This window comes from Cetorhinus maximus, chromosome 22 (genome assembly GCF_964194155.1).
Source record: "Cetorhinus maximus chromosome 22, sCetMax3.hap1.1, whole genome shotgun sequence".
Lineage (NCBI taxonomy): Eukaryota > Metazoa > Chordata > Chondrichthyes > Lamniformes > Cetorhinidae > Cetorhinus > Cetorhinus maximus.
The window spans coordinates 40,260,016-40,280,210 of NC_135900.1; the positions used below are offsets into that span (position 1 = coordinate 40,260,016).

The window sequence follows — 20,195 nt, forward strand, 5'->3', positions numbered from 1 at the left end:
CACTTAAAGAGAGCTGGATATAACTGTTGAATCCTTAAACACAAAGTTTGATCTTTAAACTGTTGGCTGTAGGCATATTTTTTCTTAAAAACTGAAGATACTCAGTCAAAATGCTTTTAACATTGGTGCTATTCCAGGAAGATTTTGTTCCACCAAATGTAAGAAACCCTTCTAAACAAACTTACTTTGAACATAATTCCAACAGAAATTGGCAAGTTTTGAAAACTAAAACAGTGCTGAGTTTCTTCTTTCTACACCCGAAAGCAAAACACATCCCCATCAGAGACACAGCTAGCTTATTAAAAAAAAGATTTCAATCATTTTGAATTTCTAGTCATACACACATTCATTGCCATTATTATGTTCAAAGTAATGTCTCTGGTCATCTGTGGGTCTGTCAAGTTAAAGTGATCACTTGAGGACACTGGCATATTCTTATTGCACCAATGTGAGAAAAAACACCATTTTATCACTACAATAGACATGTGAAATTTCCCCAAGCTGAAATCTGTGGCCTCTAGCTATTTGGGCATGTACACAGTTAATATGGAACAGCTCATCTACTAAAGTATACAAGGGAGAACCTATTTGAATGCCATACAAGGAGACAGGGCTGAATGGCACTAGAGGGCTGAATGGCCTCCTTGTGTATTGTAACCATTTTATGATTCTATGACATGTGCAATGGGCTATACTAAGGCTATTTTTATTTGCTTTTAAATAAACTCACGTGTGACACCTATAAATTATTTTTTTTGAAATTGTTGGGTGGAGCTATTTCTATTATTCCAACTTTAATGTATCATTACCATAAGTGCAACTTTTCTGTTCTTGTCACTAAGATATAGAAGCTCACTAATACTACAGAAGAGAAGGTTTAAACAATACATTTAAATAGCTTTTAAAATTATGTGGAGGACTTGGTTATGAAGTAGGAAAATTTCAACTGTTAATTTTTTTTGAAAATAAATTTAACTTTAGACATTATTATTTGGCATAATGCCTATTCCAGTGGATAAAGTTAATGTGAAGTACAGAGAGCATGGTGGGTTGGGGTGTGTATAGAAGAGAGATTTAAAGAAAAAAAGAGATAAGATGGCATTGGCGTCCACATTTACTTATCCATAGTGGCTGGGCTAGTTACAAGGTAACAGAATTGAATACCTTAAAATGACTTAATCTGACTGCACAGCAGTGAAAACTGATATACATGAAAAAAACCAAAAAATATCCATCCTTAAATACATCCAAAAGTTTTAAACCATTTCAAATGGCATGTTTAACAAACATATAAATCTATATGAAAGTCTACAGACAAAAATTATGGGTTAATATTTTAACTCAAGTTACATACAAACCTCTATCTTATCAGTTTTAGCATCTCCCCAGTACATCTTTCTTTCTTTGTAGTCCAGGGCTAAACCATTTGGCCAACCCAATGAAGTGTTAACAAGGATAACTCTGTCTGATCCATCTAAAGTAGCACGTTCTATCTTTGGAATCTCACCCCAGTCTGTCCAGTACATGTACCTGATTGGAAGAAATAAAGATACAAATGTGGCATTGGCTGCTTGTATTTAAAACAAAAATAAACAACGTCCTCACTATCATGACTTATCATCCTAGGATTTCAAAAGGGGAGAGGGAGCAAAATATTGTTACAGGATACTCGCTACAAAACATATTCCGACAACTAAGAGGGGCTTATGGTTGAAAGCTAATGCAGTCAAAAGTATGGAATTTCTTTCTCTCCAGCTTGTGAAGGTACATGAAATAAACCTTGAGAATTTCAATGCTATTTTCCATAGTAAAAGTTCACAGCAGAGTACCATTAAATTTTATGAGGTCCTTACAACGTAAAATACAATTGTTTCTTTAATGTTAGAATATTTTTCCCCCTCCATCAAGACGACCTTTTAAAACTCAAGAACACAAATTAATTTAATGCAGGGAATCAACAACAAGTGGACTTCAGCAAAAAGATTTTCCCTAAAACATGCAAGAAATTTTAAATATGTTCTTACCCAGACATTGGATCAAGCACAATTGCTCTTGGTTCATCCAGGTCCTCAGAAATTAGAATCTTGCGCATCGTACCATTCAGCCTAGTTACTTCAATACGGTCAGTGCCAGTATCTGTCCAGTAAAGGTTCCTTGCAACCCAATCTACAGCAATGCCATCAGGATGGTTGATTTGGGAGGTCACAACAAACTGACTTCCTGAGCCATCCAAGTAAGCACGCCTTATTGCATGTACTTCATCATCAGTCCAGTATATATATCCTTCCACTGGATCATAATCTATCGCAATTGCATGGCGGATATCATCCAGCTGTAAGATGACATCTGTAAAATCAGGAGTGTCCAAAGATATCCGCCTTAAGTCAGTTCGTCGAGCCAACAGCAATAACTCAGAGGCACCTTTAAAATAAATTAATTTTGTTTTTCAAAGATACACAATAAGCTTACAACTGGCATCATTCTGTTTGCAGCCTATTGACCATCTTGCTAAATAATTGTTCAATACAAGGCCAACCTGAACAGAAATTTCATGGTATTTAGTCAGGGCATGGCATAAAACACACTTAGCAAATAGAAAGACAAGAAAGACACAATCAGACAGAAATAGACTTAAAAATGTACGATAACATAATTATTTCTTTTCAACCAGTTGATTTCACTTGGTAATAAAATCTTTTAGGTATAAAGGGCTGAACTACTTCTGGTGAAGCAATTTGGTTTGTACAGCTGTGCGTGACCAATGGGGTACCACCATTCAGCTTCAGATATTTTACTCTCAGCCTTGCAGCAGTTTTATTGCTGCGATTGATGACAAAAGCAGCTTTGTTGCTGGGAAGTGATGGGCTAAAAAAGCCTGTTAGATGCATATAAGTCATGACTCTATGGATCATCAATGTGACTCAAAATAACTTACAGCATCTAATTACTATGGCCGAATGGTATTCAAAGGAGCAAGAGAAAGTATTATTTTTCTAGTTCAATGTTGAGCAGTGCTTCTGTATTTTGGTTTTCACGCTAAGCAATGGCTAGATATTTGGACCATCTTTTTAATAAATAGATCTGCTTACAAAGAAAGTAAGTGGTAAGTTGAAAGTCCTGAGTAGGTAAAAACCGGGGAGTAAAACAGATGTATGTATATGTACATTTCATAGGCCACAGAGCAATTTTGTGAAGTAATTTTTACTTCATAGGGAAATATTGGAAGTTTTGCTGTTAAATAATCCTGTTGCAAATTTCCTGGGTTTGATGAAGCGTATACTCCTGATAATGTTATCTCTGCAATTTGAGTCTTTATGCTGATTAATGGGTTCTCCATTACAGACACAATTTGGCATCATTACCACTATAATCCTTGTTCCTGGGAAAACGCCAATTGGTGGTGTCATTATTGCAAGCTGTGCAGATTGGATATGGGCTTTATTGAAGGATAATTCAGTGGCAGCATTTAGTGAAGAGTCCTACCGGCCTACAAAAGGACTGCAAGTGACGGGGTAATGTTAACAACATATACTGCAGTGAATCAATTAAAACTGTAAACAATTAAGTACTTTCTTTATTTGTCCCTGAATTTCTATGGTTATCAAAATAAAAAATATCCATACTAGTCACCTGATACATATATTCCACATTTTGTAATCAGCGTTGAGCTTTTTCAGATCAAGCTGGTTAGATGTAAGGCTCTTTTTATATTTCCCCAACCTCAATGTTAATAAGGAATGTGGATGTCTCCCCCCTCACCATTTTAGGATATACTTTTATCTCTATCGATACAAAACAGGATAGAATATACATTTCCAGGATAGTTAACCATGACAGCTTTCCTTTTGTTACCAAAACAGCCATTTGAAAAATCAGGGGCATCCTCACATGCGCATGTCCTAGCAAAATTAAAATCAGTCTCCCTCCAAGAAACATTTCTTTCTCGCTTTGGCAGTGTTTTTATTACACAAATTTCAGTAAGGATGAAAAAAACCCACAATTTTTGCATATCTACAAAACTTCTTCCACTGCCGCAAGTTTCCATTTATCAGGTTTCACTCTATGCAGCCTTTTGCAGTTGGAATGTAAATAGCATGGTCTGGTCGTATCAATGGCTCTTGTCAGTCTCTATTAGAGACATCTCAACCAGGCAGCCAATGCTTGCACCACGCATGACCAAACATGCACTATCTCATTTAATTTAAAAACTGAGGGAAAAAGAAACAGTGAAAGTACAGATGAATGAAGAATTGTTCTTGTATAAGTCACAGGGCCACAGAACAAAAGATACCTTCTCCTTGCAGTGGTCAAAATACATGCAAGAATGGCCTAGTTGTAAATCCTGACTATTCAAAACTACAAGTTTCCATAGTTGCTGCTATTTGCCTAGGGTCAGCTCACCTCACCTTCTACTGCAAAGATCATCAATCAATGCCAAGAGGTATCCCAAAACAAAGGTTACCATTTTGCACTCTTAAGCCAGTGAAACACAACATTTGTGGGACACAATTAACTCAGCATTCAAATAACTAGATAAATGAAATTATTTCTTGTTGGAGAGGATGGAGATTGAGGTATTTTTAATCTAACTTTTCTTGACTATACTTTTTTAAAAAAAAACTTTGTTCAGAATGTCTATCGGAAGAGAAGAAATTGTGTAATTTCCAGCCTGTTAGAGACTCTGCATGCACATTCAGCAGGTTTAATACCAGCAAGGATTTGTTGGTCTTCATTGTTGGGCTTAAGCTCTAATGGTGGGATCTAGAATCAGGGAGGATACAGATCCGACACTGCATTCCAGCACACCTGACTAAATACAAGGCATACTGGACAGATCAAGAAGCAAGATTTTTTTTGAAGTCTGCAGAGCCAACATATAGGAAGCAATTTTTTCACTGTAAAAATTGGGAACATCTCCTTTTAGGTAGGATATGTCTTGAACGTTTTAGATAAAACCTTGATGCATTTGGAAATACTTCAGATCAAAAGTATTTCTCCTCCTCTCTCAAACTTCTATTTATTTTTCTGTAGAATATTCTTCTCATCAACAATAGTTGATCATTTATTACAACACCAAAGGTAGGAACTTGGAAGTTTATTGATTATTACACAAATGAAGCCCATTGAAATAATTCCATATTTTCAAAATCATTATGGCACAATGGTTTAGTGAAAGTGTAAAAAGCTCTATAAAGTGTAACAAACAATGTTTAGAATTCTCCAAATCACAATGAGGTACAGCATGGGATAAACAGTGCCTCTGTGAGATAGAAATCTTATTTCCAGGAGTGAGATTAATTGCAAGTCCATGTTAACAAAGCATTCACTATACCCCATGTGAACCTCATGGGAAGCACTGGTCTGCTATTGCCTGCATATTAATCAACCCTAAAGACAACAAAGCAAGTGACTGTAAATCAGAGGTTGAACCTTGTATTTGCTATATTCATATGCTGAAAGGCTACTAGTTTTCGGGTTTAAACACTTAACAATTCAACTATGTAAAAGATCAAAAGAGCAGTAATTTCTGCCTTTTAGTGGTACTGCTCTAAGTTTCTAAAATTAATTTTTCATAAATTACCATCTTTGCACATTGCCCCATCTTCTAGTAGCTGGACACCAGTTGGACAGGCACACTGGAAGAATGGTTTGATTGGAGACATCAGGCACAAGTGGGAACAACCACCATTATTGCTTCCACAGGGGTTTGTAGCTGTTTTAATAACAGAGTTTGTAAATATTAATAGAATACACTCAACTTCAAATTTTGGCCAACACATGCTTTAATGCTTAAATACAAGGAATTATTTTACATCAGGAGTTATGTTTTGTAAGTTTTCATGTACTTGATGCACTTTCGTACATAAATAAAAACCTAGGCGCATGTTGAGAAATAAGCTGCGTTTTAAAAATAAACGCATCAAATGCATTATTTAAAATTGTTTTAAGCATGTTTCACACAGCTGTATTGTGCATGCAACATGTTACAGAGAAAGCTAAGTGCACAGTGCATGCAGTACATTTTAGATACAAAGCATTATGTCAAGCAATCTTAGCCCATCTACTGTAATTAATACCATTATTTTCATTTAATGAGAACTGAAGAGAGGTAAAAAAGCAAAACTGGTGTTTGAAGTACCATGAAAATCAATATCTGAAGAAAATAAATATATCAAACATATATTGAAACTTGAAACACTAAACTAGGTACCAAGTTCAATTAACCATGTTCTATCACCTTTCACAGATCCTCTTTCCCTCCATTCACCCACACACATTTTTTCTCCCTCTTTTGGTTCATCCATGCACAGATGGATTGTGTTGGAAAAGCAGTCGGTTCCAGCCTTCTGATGTCAACTACTCGCAAAAAAATCCTTGGTTGGCTCACCATCTATTTCCCACACATCTGGGCATAAGACGAAAAGATGCAGCTATTTTCTGGTTTTAATCCTCGTCAACTCTCACTTTGATGAGAATAGTCAGAAATCTGTACTTTTCCACTTCATGCTACAAAGCTCAGGTATATCAGCTTTCTTTTGGCTCGAAGACACAAAGATTTTTTCCTCTTTTTCTCATTTTTCATCTCCCTAGGTCATGCAAATTTATCCCGGTCAAAAAGGAGGGCTCGATGAGAAGGATGAACTATCTGTGGTTAACAAAGGCCGTCAAGGAGAGTATCCAATCAAAAACTAAGACATAGAAAGCAGTGAAAACTAGTGGTAGGCCAGAGGAATGGGAATTTTTCTTTTTTAGGGACCAGCAGTGGATGACTAAAAAGCTAATAAAGGAGGGAGAAAATTGATCATGAAAGTAAATTGGCAAGAAATATAAAAACAAACAGCAAGAGCTTCTACGGGTATATAAAAAGAGAGTAGCTAAAGTGAGTGTGGGGCCCTTGGAGGATGCGACTGGAGAATTTATAACAGGGAACAGGGAAATGGCAGGTAATTTAAACCAATATTTTGCATTGGTCTTCACGGCGGAGGACACTATAAACATCCCAAAGATATCAGATAAGCAAGGAGCTAATGGAAGGAAAGATCTTGTAACAGTCTATATCATGAGGGAGAAAGTATTTGACAGACTAATGGGACTAAAGGCAGAAAAGTCAACAAGACATGATGGCCTGTATTCAAGGGTTTTAAAGGAAATGGCTGCAGAAATAGTGGAGGCATTGGCCAAAATATTCCAGAATTCACTGGATTCCGGGAGGGTCCCAGCAGATTGGACAACTGCTAATGTAACACCCCTGTTCAAGAAGGGAGGGAGACAAAAAGCAGGAAACTATAGGCCAGTCAGCCTAACATCTGTCTTTGGGAAATAGCAGGACATTTAGAAAAGCTTAACGCAATTAAACAGAGTCAACATGGTTTTGTGAAAGGGAAATCATGTTTGACAAATTTGCTAGAGTTCTTTGAGGATATAACAAGCAGAGTTGATAAAGGGGAACTGGTAGATGTAGTGTATTTGGATTTCCAGAAGGCATTTGATAAGGTGCCACATAAAAGGTTATTGCACAAGATAGGAGCTCACAGCATTGGGGGTAATGTATTAGCATGGATTGAGGATTGGTTAACACACAGAAGACAGAGTTGGCATTAATGAGTCTTTTTCAGGTTGGAAAGACATAACTAGCGGAATGCCACAAGGGTCAGCCCTAGGGCCTCAATTATTTACTATCTATATTAATGACTTGGAGGAGGGAGCAGAGTGTATGTATGTAATCGAAGTTTGCTGACGATGCAAAATTAGGTGGGAGGGCATGTTGTGATGAGGACATAAGGAACCTGCAAGGGGATATAGATAGGCTGAGTGAGTGGGCAAAAACTTGGTAGATGGAGTTTAATGTAGGAAAGTGTGAGGTCATGCACTTTGGTAGGAAGAATCAAAAGGCAGACTATTATTTAAATGGAGAGACACTCCAAAATAATTCAGCACAGAGGGATCTGGATGTTGTGTATGAAACACAAAGTTAGCATTCAAGTGCAGCAAGTAATTAAGGCAGCAAATGGAATTTTGGCTTATATTGCTAGGGAATTGGAGTTTAAAAATAGGGAGGTCTCGTTACAGATGGTGAGGCTGCACCTGAAGCAGTGTGTACAGTTTTGGTCCCTGTACTTATGAAAGGATATACTGGCATTGGAGGCAGTTCAAAAGAGATTCACTAGGCTGATTCCTGGGATGAAGGAGTTGACTTATCAAGAACAGCTAAACAAGTTAGGCCTTTATTCATTAGAGTTTAGAAGAATGAGGGGTGATTTTATTGAAACATACAAGATTCTGGGGGGGCTTAACAGGATAGATATTGAGATGATGTTTCCACAAGTGGGGGAATCTCAAAGCAAGGGACATAGCTACAGAATAAGAGGTCATTCATTTAAAACTAAGCTGCGAAGGAATTTCTTCTCTCAGAAGGTAGTGAATGTCTGGAATTCTCTGCCCCAGAGAGTTGTGGAGGCTAGATCACTGAAAGTATTTAAAGACGAGGTAGATAGATTTTTGAAATATTGGGTAGTTGAGGGTTATGAGGAGCTGGCACGAAAGAGGGGTTGAGGCCTGGGCAGATCAGCCATGATCTTATTGAATGGCGGGGCAAGTTTGAGGGGCTGAATGCCCTTCTCCTGCTCCTATTTCTTATGTTCTTATGCGTCATTTTTGTTTGTTTTCTGAGCACCATCAATGTCATTTTAAACAGGCTGTCAGGAAGCAGGCAATAACATTCTGGGAAAGAGACTTCCATCTTATTTTCCCTTTGACACTATGAGAAGGGTGCCTGGTTTCTGCTCAAGAGTACCCCAACAGGTGGGTCAAACATCTTGTCTGTTCCATTAACAGCAGTACTAGTTGATACTCCCAAAACACTGTACCAAAATCAAGTTAGACTATATCTTAGCTAACTGAGCCTTATAAAATCCCAAACACTTGTGAAAACTTTACACACTTGAGGTCAGCCACCACAAAAATAATAATGTACTGAGTGAAGACTTGGAGTTTGGTGAGATGGGAGTTTGGTGAAGGGGGAGGAGTTGTTGTTTGTTTCCTCTTTCTTTCTTCCTCGCCTCATAGAAATTGGTTCTTGCTCTACTACAGGGAAAGAAGCTAGCTGTTTGGCGAGTATCTGGTCAGTGTGTAAGTTCTATTCTATCTAAGATTTAAAATAGCATACAATTTAGTGGTAAAGTTAATAAAATATATAAGAAAACAACTTAAAGAGATTAATATAATTAAGTAATTATTTAAAACACAAAGAATATCAGGACAGGTGATGCAGCAAAGCTGAGGCATGTGGGAGCTCCGGGATTACATTGTGATCCAGAGAAAACACATCTACAGTAAGTGTTTGCAACTTGAGGAACTTCAGCTCAGAGTCAGAGTCATTGAGCTGGAGGCTGAGCTACAGACTCTGCAACACATCAGGGAGAGAGCAAGTTATCTAGATGCTTTATGCCAGGAAGCAGTCACACTACTTAGGATAGGGTCTTCTGATTTGGTCAGTGGCCAGGGACAGGAGGGTGTGACTGTGAGTGAGGCAGGTAAGGTGACCCAGAGGGCAGGAGTGTGAGCCTCTACAATTGTAAAGCAGGTTTGAGGTTCTCTCAGCTTGTTTGGATGAGAGCGGGGGCTGCAGGGTTGAGGAACAAACTGCCCATGGCACCGTGGTACGGGAAGCCATCCAAGTTGGGGAAGCAAAAAAGGAATGTAGTGGTAGCAGGGGACAATATGGTAAGGGGGATTGACACTGTTCTCTGTAGCAAGGAGCAAGAGTCCAGACAATTTTGTTGCCTGCCTGGTGCCAGGGTTCAGAATATCTATCTGGTCAGGGATGGAGATGAACTTGCAGTGGGAGGGGGAGAATCCAGTGGTCATGGTCCATGTAGGTGCCAACGACATAGGCAGGATGAGGAAGGAGGTTCTGTATAGTCAGTATGATGAGCTAGGCACCAAATTAAGAAGCAGAACCTCAAAGGTAATTTCTGATTACCTGAGCCACGAGCTAATGACATAAGACAAATAAGATTAGAGAAATGAATACATGGCTCAAAGACTGGAATGGGAGAAGTGGGTTCCAGTTCGTGTGGCACTGGCACCAGTATTGGGGAAAGTGGGATCTGTACTGTTGGGACAGTGTACACCTGAACTGTGCTGGGGCTGGTGTCCTCACGAACCACCTAACTAGAGAAGTAGAGAGGGTTTTAAATTGAATAGTGAGGGCAAGGGATCAAATTTGGGAAAATGTGGCAAACCAAAGAGTAGAGGCAAGTATTAATATGGGAAATGATAAACAGACTGTGACAGGAAGGGACAGAGGGTACAAATCTAAGAATAAATCAACAGAAAAAGCTAGACGCTACAAAAATAATAAAAAGACAAATCTAAAGGCTCTGTATCTAAACTCACATAGCATTCGAAACAAAACAGATGAACTGATAGTGCAAACAGAAATAAATAAGTACAATCTGACAGCAATTACAGAGACATGGCTACAGGATGACATAGATTCAGGGATCTGAATATTGAAGGGTACGTGACATTTAGGAAGTTAGGAAAAGGAGAGGGGTGGTTCTGTTAATTAATGACGGTATTAGCACATTACAAAGGAATGACCTAAGTTCAGGGAACCAGGACGTAGAAGTGGTTTGTGCTGAGGTGAGGAATGATAAAGGGAAGAAGTCACTTGTGGGAGTGGTATACAGGCCCCCTAATTGTAACTGCACAGTAAGACAGAGTGTAAAAGAAGAAATAAAGGGAGCTTGTCAAAAAGGTACAGCAATAATCATGGGGGATTTTAATCTACAGATAGATTGAAAAAATCAGATGGGCAAAGGTAGCGTAGATGAGGAGTTCATAGAATGTTTTTGGGATAGTTTCTTAGTACAGCATGTTCTGGAGCCAACCAGAGAGCAGGCTACACTAGACCTGGTATTGAGCAACGAGATAGGATTAATTGATAATCTCCTAGTGAAAGCACCCCTAGGTGGCAGCGATCATAATCTGACTGAATTTTACATTCATTTTGAAGGAGAAACGAGTGCGTCCAAGACTAGTATTTAAAACTTAAATAAAAGCAATTATGAGGGCAAGAAAGCAGAGCTGGCTAAAGTGAACTGACAAATGAGGTTAAGGGCGGTAAAGTCAATAGATGTTCGGTGGCAGACATTTAAAGGGATATTTCAGAATACGCCGAATATATAAATTCCAATGAGAAAGAAAAATTCCAAGGGGAGGGCCCACCATCCGTGGTTAACTAAAAAAGTCAAGGACAGTATCAAGCTTAAAGAAAAAGCATATAATTACACAAAGGTGGTTGGCAGGTCAGAAGATTGGAAGGAATATAAAGAACAGCAAAAAATGTCAAAAAGATTAACAAGGAAGAAGTTAGCGTATTAGAGAAAGCTAGCTAGTAATATAAAGACTGATAGTAAGAGTTTCTATGGATATTTAAATAAGAAAAGTTAACAAAGTGAGCGTTGGTGCTATACAGAGTGCGTCTTGTGAATTGATACTGGAAAGTAGGGAGATGGCGGATGAATTGAACAGATATTTTGCTTCAATCTTAACTATAGAGGACACAAGTAACATCCTGGAAATAGCTGTAAACCAGGAAATGGAAGGGAGGAAGGAACTCAGGAAAATTACAATCAGCAGGGAAGTGGTATTGAGCAAATTGTTGGGGCTGAGGATGACAAATCCCCAAGTCTGGATGGACTTCACCCTCAGATCTTGAAAGAAGTGGCTAGTGAGATAATTGATGCATTAGTTTTAATTTTCCAAAAATTCCCTAGATTCAGGAAAGGTTCCATTAGATTGGAAAATAGCAAATGTAAATCCTTCACGTAATGGAACAGAGTAAAACATAACCGTAATGAGAAAGCAACCCAACAGTGTAACTGGAAAAGGAACCTTAAGTCACTACACTTAGAGACTAATGATTGGAATTATAACTATGTCAAGGTTTATGAAATTTTTTTTATAAACTAGGTTTGAGACCCGGTGTACTATTCTTACATAACCATGTGGAAACACCCAAGTATATTCTTTCATCGACCAAAACGCAATCTATGTGAAGAACTATCATTTTCCCCGGCATTATATATAAGAATTAATTTGAAACATTAATTTAAGTATTGAACATAGCCACACACGAAGGTTAAAACAGGAAATGTATAATATGCTGCAAGTTATTTTCAGTCCTGAAAGGATAACTTCTTAACCCAAGCAGCAGCACATAGATCAGAATTTTAGGATAATACCTGCTGTTCAGGAACCTAGATACTTTTGAGACATTGAGTGAGCATAGATTCACTGTTACTCAAATTATAACTACACTAACTTATAATTACAATAACTTTGTCAAATCAACATTCGACAGTTCTATCAAAGGATTTCAGATGGTATCACATTTTATTTCCTACAAAATTTCCATTTGAGGATTGGTAGTTATGAGTAAACATTGGTCTTACACCCAGAGTCTCAGAACATAAGAAATAGAAGCAGGGGTGGACCATTCGTTTGTTCGAGTCTGTTCCACCATTCAAATGAACTCAAGGCTGATTGATCGTGGCCTCAAATTCTAATTTCCTGCCTGGCCCCTGAACTTTAATTCACTTGTAGATCAAAAATTTGTCTAACCAAAAAGGTAGAGAATTTTTATTTCTCAGTTATAATACATTGACAAGACCTCAACATGTTTTTCCTATACAGAACAATTCAGAAGAAACTCACATATTTTCATATCGCGTTCAGATATAGAATGTGCTTCTACTCTTTCTAAAAACTTGTGCATACAAATGATGATCAAGGGAAATTCATAATGGTTTTAGGATCAAGTGATAGTGCAGTGTGTTTCAGCTTCAACAAGACTACCTACCATGCCCTGGTAACAGGTTTAGGCCACTAATGACTCTCAGTTGTAAGGGGAGAAGCAGGGCAGGAGCCTGACAGGTTTTTCAAGGGAGGCCTCTCATGTCCAGCAGCACTGGATGGTGATATTCCAAGGGATCTCTTAAGCTTGAATTTTTTATTTTGAGATTGTTTCAGGATGATTATCTATCCATTTGTCTATTCCAATTACTAGCCATCACTAAAACAAAAGCAGTATTTACAGCTTTCAAAGTTAGACTCTTTATATTTCATGGAACAAACTGAATGATGAAAGACTCTTTTTCTCTCTGTCTCACACACATCTGTTTTTAATTAGAATGGTTAGATTTCCAAATTATCAACACAATAGGTGAGATAATTAAGGGGCTGTTTACATCAAAATTAAACATTTTAATTTTTTAAAAATCGAATTTTAATGATAACAGTATTACAAAGCTTTCTAAATATACAGAGCACAACAAACATCATAATAGGTAGGCAAGCAATTTATTTTTCTCAGATTGTTCCACTCTCACTATAGTATACTGGTTATTGCGACATATATGAATTAATCCATCTGTAATACCTTTAAGTTTCCTGTACTGCAACAGTGACTTAAAAATTACTTCATTGGCTGTAAAGTACTTTAGGACATCCAGAGTTCATGAAAGGTGCTATATATATGTAGGTCTTTATTTCTTCACCACTGAAAAGCCCTATCACAATTATCTACAAGTTCACAAGGACTGTAAGTACTCCTTGAGTTGTTAAACAAGTTAAAGGCACTATATAACTGCATATGCAATAAATGCAGATACATCCTTCAGCATTGTACCCCAAAATGAAGGATATATTATTCCAAAATAGAGCTGTACTTGCTTTGAGGCCATAAAGTTGATTTGTTGAGTTAACTCAAGCTTGAATCAATTATAGGATTTAATTGCTTAGTTCGGTAACATTGTCGATTGGAAAATATTCATTAAACAATGTGTGACGTATCATATATTTAGATATATCGACTAAGATAGAATACACAATCTTACCATTGGGTTGTCTCTGCTGGTTAAAGACATGAATGTCCATGGGAGAGAAAATATTGCTGTGCACCTCCCGGCGATACTCTCCAGTGTATTTATTGCATGCATGAATAGAATGAGTGTTCCAGTCTGTCCAATATAAGGTGTCGCCAAACAATGTTAAAGCGAATGGATGTGGAAGTGAACCTTCAACCACCACTTGCCTGACAAAACAAAATTCAGATTAGAAGAAAAATACAATACCTCAGGTTTTAAACTAAACTATAATAAGAAAGTAGGAACTATCTTCCAACCAATGCTGGTTGAAATCATAATTTACATTCCAGCATTTAGAAGCTTTGCACTACAATTAAATGTCTAGCAACTTCAAAGTATAAAGACAAAAAATACATAAAAACAGCTTTTGTGGCCACAAAATTAAAAGCTTTTTCACAGCCTGGGTCCTCATACATAGTTACATAAGATTATTAGCTGAAAGAAAAGTAGCTCCCAAACTTTCAGCTCAGGTATCATGATCCAAAGGTGACTGCAACAGAAAGCCAGTAAGTAATTTTTCTTTCAGCTGTAATACGTCTTGTGGTTCCCTGAAGTCTGAAATAATTACCCTTTTAGGCACAAATACTGGAACTTACATCAAGAGTATTCACCATGCTGAGTAGAATGGACATATTGTTGCTTTGGTACAGTGACTGTAGTGCAATAGAGTGATGTGGTACTCTGGATATCCATGTGCCCGACAATATAGTTCCCAAATCATTTTGGAATAGTAACAGAACAATTTCTTTCTCCCAACATATAATTTCTAAACTAATGATTGGAAAGGTTATGCAAAAAAGTTAAAGGAAGTTTACAATTCATTTTCATAATTAAACTAGTAATTCTGAACACAGACTCTTTGATAACTTATTTAGTTTTCTCAAAACCATTACTTACACTATTGTTCTTCATTTCAAGGATTTGGTATTCATCGCTCTCAGTGATGAGTTGTCGCATTATAATGGCAATGTTGTGTGTGTTGCTCATGAACAGTTGTGCATGTTGTTGTGTCACTTATTAATGATGTTGCACCATTTGCTGATGTTGCTGATGAACTTTCTTGGTTTACCTGCTCTGGTGTAGATTGAATATTGATTCTGATCTGCTTACCAGTTTCAGTCTCAATCACGCATGATCTTGGGAATCTCAGCTTCATCAACAATTTTTGCTGGGTTGTAGGTTTTCAGGATTGGATCTTGTACATGCACAGTTTGACCTCTCAACAATTCAGGCAAGAATCAACATGCTTGTTGAAGTGAAGTGTTCAGTTCCTTCTACCTATGCATCAGTGAGTTGTTGCCTTACTTCCTCCTGGTCATTTGGAGGATGTAAATTGCTTGGATGGGTTGTCATGTCCTTTCTACCATTAAGTAGCTCTGCGGGCAATTTCATGTCAGCCTTGAGAGCTGTAGCTCATAGTGACAATAAAGCAAGATTTAGATCTTCCTTTGTCTCTCGGCAGTGAGGGCTCTCTTAGCACCTGAACATGTCTTCCTATGAAACCATGTCCCCTTGGGTAATGTGGTGATGAGGTTATAGTGTTGAACTCATGCCTGTTCAGCAAATTCCTTAAACTCTCTGGAGGTGAATCGGGTTCCATTATCACATATTACCCTTTCAGGAATCCCTTGCAAAGCAAACAGAATTTGTACTGTTGTGGTGATTGGTGTAGCTCTCAAATCTTTTATCTTTCTGATGAATGGGAACTTTGAATAATAGTCTGCTACTATAAGATGCCATTCTTGGTTGTGTGTGAATAAATCAGCTCCCACAGTATGCCATTGTCTGGGTGGTGCTTCACTAGCTATCATCTCCCCTCTCTGCTGTTGTATTTCTATATTCCTGGCATACACTGCATGTAGACACCATTCTGTCAATGTCTTTTTAGATGCATATCCAGTACACAGCTGATCTTCTGAGTTTACAATTCTCCATTCCCATGTGGCATTCGTGTATCTTCTGGAGAAGTTCTTTCTGCATCGTTTTGGGTTTCATTATTCTGGAACTAGCCAGCAGAACACCATCTTCTAGTGAGAAGTCATCTCTGATAGCCAGCAATATGGCAATATTGGTTTATGTTTGCTATATGTCTTCAGGCCATCCCTGGATCACTTGGCTGAGAGAGCATCTGTAACTTTTGATCTTTGCTGGCCTTATCTCTGATTTGAATCAGTTTCAGTGGTGTCACATTCGTTAGATGATGGATCATTACACCTATATCTTTTATTTTTTGTTTTTCATGTGGTGACAGATGAGATAGGGCATCTGCTAGCACAATTTCTCTTCCTGGCTTGTATTTCAGATAGAAATTGTAACTCTAAACCCTCAAGAATAATCTCTGCAGTCTTGCTAGTGCTCTGCACAGATTTTTCTTGTAGACCTGCTTTGGTGGGCGATGATCACTCTTCACCATGACCTACTCCCATGGAGACATTCAAGGAATTTCTTGCATCCATACACCAATGCCAAAAGCTCTCTTTCTATGTTGGCATATCTGGTCTCAGCTGATGTTAGAGCATTGAATATGAATGCTATCGGCTTTCCATCTTGTACCGGGGGCTCCCAGTCCTTTTGTAGAAGCATCTACTTGCAAAGTGACAGGTTTCTCCTTCACAAATGCATTTAGCTTGATCCCAGCCTTCCTGGTCTTCTCCATGGCTTCATGCTGCTGGTAGTCTTGGTCCTTTTGATCTGCACCATAGTTCTGGGTATCATTAGCTATGCCGACAGCTCCTTTGCATCTCCTGTATGTCTCGTCTACTTTCTGCTGGAACACATACTAGCTCACTTTGAGGTCAAAAGGTAGATGCAGAAATTTGTACTGTTCAAAGGGTGTGCTGAATGTTGTCAATAGCAAAGATTCCTTGCCAAGCTTTACATTCCAGTAGCTATTTCTAGCATCAAGCTTGCTGAAATCCTTTGACCATCAGTGTTGGCACGATCTCTTCCAGTGTTGCAGTAAGGTAGTGATTCCTCTTTATTAAAAACTTTGGGACCCAGGCAAATTCGTAGCCATCCATTTGACCTCTCTCTCAGAACAGCCAAATTTATCCAATCTGTAGGCTCTTACCTCTGGCAATCACTTTCTTTCCTTCCATCTCTTGGAGCCCACTTTCAAGCTTTCTTTTTAGCTCTCTTGGTATTTTACATGGGGAATGAGATACTCAAAACCTCCAAATCATCGAACCGTCTCATCAAAACACTCCACATACGTTTGGACCAGATATTTCTTGTATCTATCAGGCCTGTTTCAGTGGCATAGAACATGTGGTCGATGTCTTTCTCTTTGTGTGCTCTCTTTTTAGGGTGTTTCCTCGCTGGCGAACCTCAGTTCTACTATATGCCCTTAGCATGACATTTTTCCGTTTCTGAGCATCTTTTTTTCTTTCAAATTTTTCAGGAAAGATCTTCTGGTACAGTCTGAGTGGGATGATGGTAGTTACTCTGTGCTCCAGTATAAAGTTTCAGCTTCAGATTTATGGCTGTGGCTTATTTCTCACCTTCATCCTGATCTGAAGACTGTGTGAATTTCTTCTCTCTGGGAACTGTTGCACCTAGACATTTCTTGTAGCTGAATGGTTCCTGTGTCTATTGAATCCACAAACTCACTGTCATCTTCCATGGTATGAATGTTTTCACTTTCATTCCTCCCCTCATTCATCCTGTTGCTCTGCCTCTGGTAACTCCTTTACTATCATCTTCCTCTAATGGTTGAGCTTTCTACAAACTCAGCAGTTTAATCTGTATGTGGGAAATTGTCTTCTGCCTGTGAACACATGGTCATCCACAGTCCTTGCACATTTTTTTCTGTCTGGTGTGCATTCTTTTGTTGTGTTTCACTGTGTCAACCCCACTACTTCTCTCTTGACTTAACTGAAGGCTAGTTATCTGAGTAATCAGCATCTTTATCTGTCTGTTTGCTTCTTGTGCTCTGTCAGCATCAACAGCCTGCGATTTTGAGAGCTTGTCTTTTCCAATTTGAGCTTTTTGTACATCAGGGTATGCAGAACTTCAAGTGATGTGATCTACCAGTCTTTCATCTTTTTCTTTGGATTTACACTTGCACGCTACATTTCTCAATCTTAAGAAACTGTCAACAGGTTCACCTAAGTGCTGTAAGCTGCAGGGCTATGGGCCGGGTGCAGGAAGGTGGGATTCGAAAGGGCACCTGGGTGTCCTCGGGCTGGCATGGACAAGATGGGCTGAATGGCCTCCTTCTGTGCTGTAACTTTTCTATGGTTCTATCGTTAAGCTCTTAACTTTACACTTCCTGATAATAATATTTCCATCCCACTAATTTTGCTAGTAACAGAAACACATTGCTTGGTGTCTTTCAGCTAGGTGCAAGATTTTACTCCCACTCTTGAATGCTTTATTCAACAAATACAAATGTACATGTTACCTTCTAACTTCCTTACTGCTTCCCCAATTAACATCTCAAATCTCCTATATGTATCAAAGCACCCAGACTAGCTGGCTTTAATCCAATTAAGACACACACACACACATACATTCACATAGACACCACTAAACTCTATTTTAAAAAATAATTTCCAATAACAATATAGACATTAATCTCTTCGTGACAGTTTTACTCAAATGCCTGCTGCCACTATGTCTTATGGTTCCCAGAAATCTGGGCCTGAATTTTTCAGTCAGTGGGCGGACTCAGCAGGAGCGGTCATGGAGCTGATCGCTGCCCGCCATCGGCTCCACGCCACCATTTTGCGCGGGTAGGCCAATTAAGGCTCGCCCAGCGTAAGGTGCGAGCTGCAACGCTCAGCACTACCTGTGTGGGCAGGGGGAGGAGAGTGTTTCAGGGCCAGCGCTCTTTCGCGCACATGCGCAAAAGAGCGCTTGACTCTCCCCGAGGCACGGAGCTGCCTCAGGGAGATTGAATCGTTATTAAAATTATGAAATACATGGATTAAAAATTTATTTAAACTGGGATATGTTTTTATATTTAGGAAAAGTTTTTTATTTAATTAATAAAAGCTTTAGGAAACCTCACCCCGCTTGTAGATGAGGTTTCCTAAAAAAACGTGAAGGCCACTTGGCCTTTTCACCAACCTCAAGGTTAAAGGCAGCGTTAACAATTACATTAATCACTTCCTTAATGGCCTTAATAGGCTGCTTAAATATCGGCAGGCATGCAGCCAACTCCGGCGCGTGCCCTCCAAATGAAACATCGAAAGTGCGATGACACCAGGTCGCACACCCGACGTCATCGCGCGTCATTTTACGCGTCAGCGTGTCGGGCCCACCCCCGTATGCCAACTGAAAAATCCTGCCCCTGAAATAATCACATTTTTAGACACCAACATTGGAGCTTACATCAAGTGCATTTCTCACATCTCACTATGTGGGGTGGAATGAGAGACCTTGCTCCTTTGGTGCACTGACTGTAGTGCAGTAGTGAATGATGCGGCACTCTTGAAATACATGTATACCTATGCATGACAAATATTGTTCCTAAATCATTTTGGAATAATATAACAAGCTGGAAATACAGACTTTATACTAAGTTAAATGGGATGATGAAGTGGCATCATTTTTATTTCATACAATGCCCCACACTACAATTGTGGCAGAGACTAAGAAAGGAAGGGAAATGTCAACTGAAGCCAGGTGATTTCCATCAGCTTAGAATCATAAATTAGCACGAGGCTCCTAGTTATTGCTTCAAAAACAGTACTTGGAAACACATAGCAATAGGTTCCAGAGAAGGGGTCAAAAAAGGTTAAGAGATTTTTTTTTGAAGCACGGCAGAGACACAGCAAAGCAGATTCCAATGTGGCTACGCAGTAAGTTCCAAGCTCAGACACATTATCTAGGGAAATATCAAAGCACAATCCTGACGTCACGGGGCATACTTACACAGTCTTCAGCAGCCAATCAGTGGAAGGTGTAAGAACAGGCCCCCTATATATCTTTTCAAATATAATACAGGGCCTCCTCTGTTTATGGTTCAGTGGATAAATGCGTCATGCAGGTTCAATCGCTTCTCTCAGTTGATACAGTGCCACAATTCCTCCCAGTGTCTCCACTCTTTGGGGAAAGGTGAGGCACGGTAATTTATCTTGACTGTGACACACTGCTCAGTCATGTATGAGCTGCACGAATTTTGGCTTATAATTGTAAACCACTTTGATGCATCTCAAGTCAAACTTTTTACAGAAAAAGTACTGGATTCATATAATGACTCATCATGGCACTCTGAACATTAGTGTTTCACAAACTTAATTCCTTTTAAGTGAAGTG

At 38.8% G+C, this 20,195-nt stretch overlaps 1 protein-coding gene across 2 annotated transcripts in view; it reads right to left on the reverse strand.

Moving 5' to 3' along the window:
* Positions 1-20,195, reverse strand: part of lrp6 (low density lipoprotein receptor-related protein 6) — a 184,091-nt gene that overhangs the window by 40,070 nt on the left and 123,826 nt on the right. For both annotated transcript variants that reach the window (XM_078568140.1, XM_078568139.1), the window contains exons 4-7: positions 13,905-14,101; positions 5,582-5,713; positions 2,025-2,421; positions 1,359-1,530 (exon numbers count right to left, since the gene is read on the reverse strand). In XM_078568140.1, coding sequence (XP_078424266.1) covers positions 1,359-1,530; positions 2,025-2,421; positions 5,582-5,713; positions 13,905-14,101 — 898 coding nt within the window. The remainder of the gene's footprint in view (positions 1-1,358; positions 1,531-2,024; positions 2,422-5,581; positions 5,714-13,904; positions 14,102-20,195) is intronic.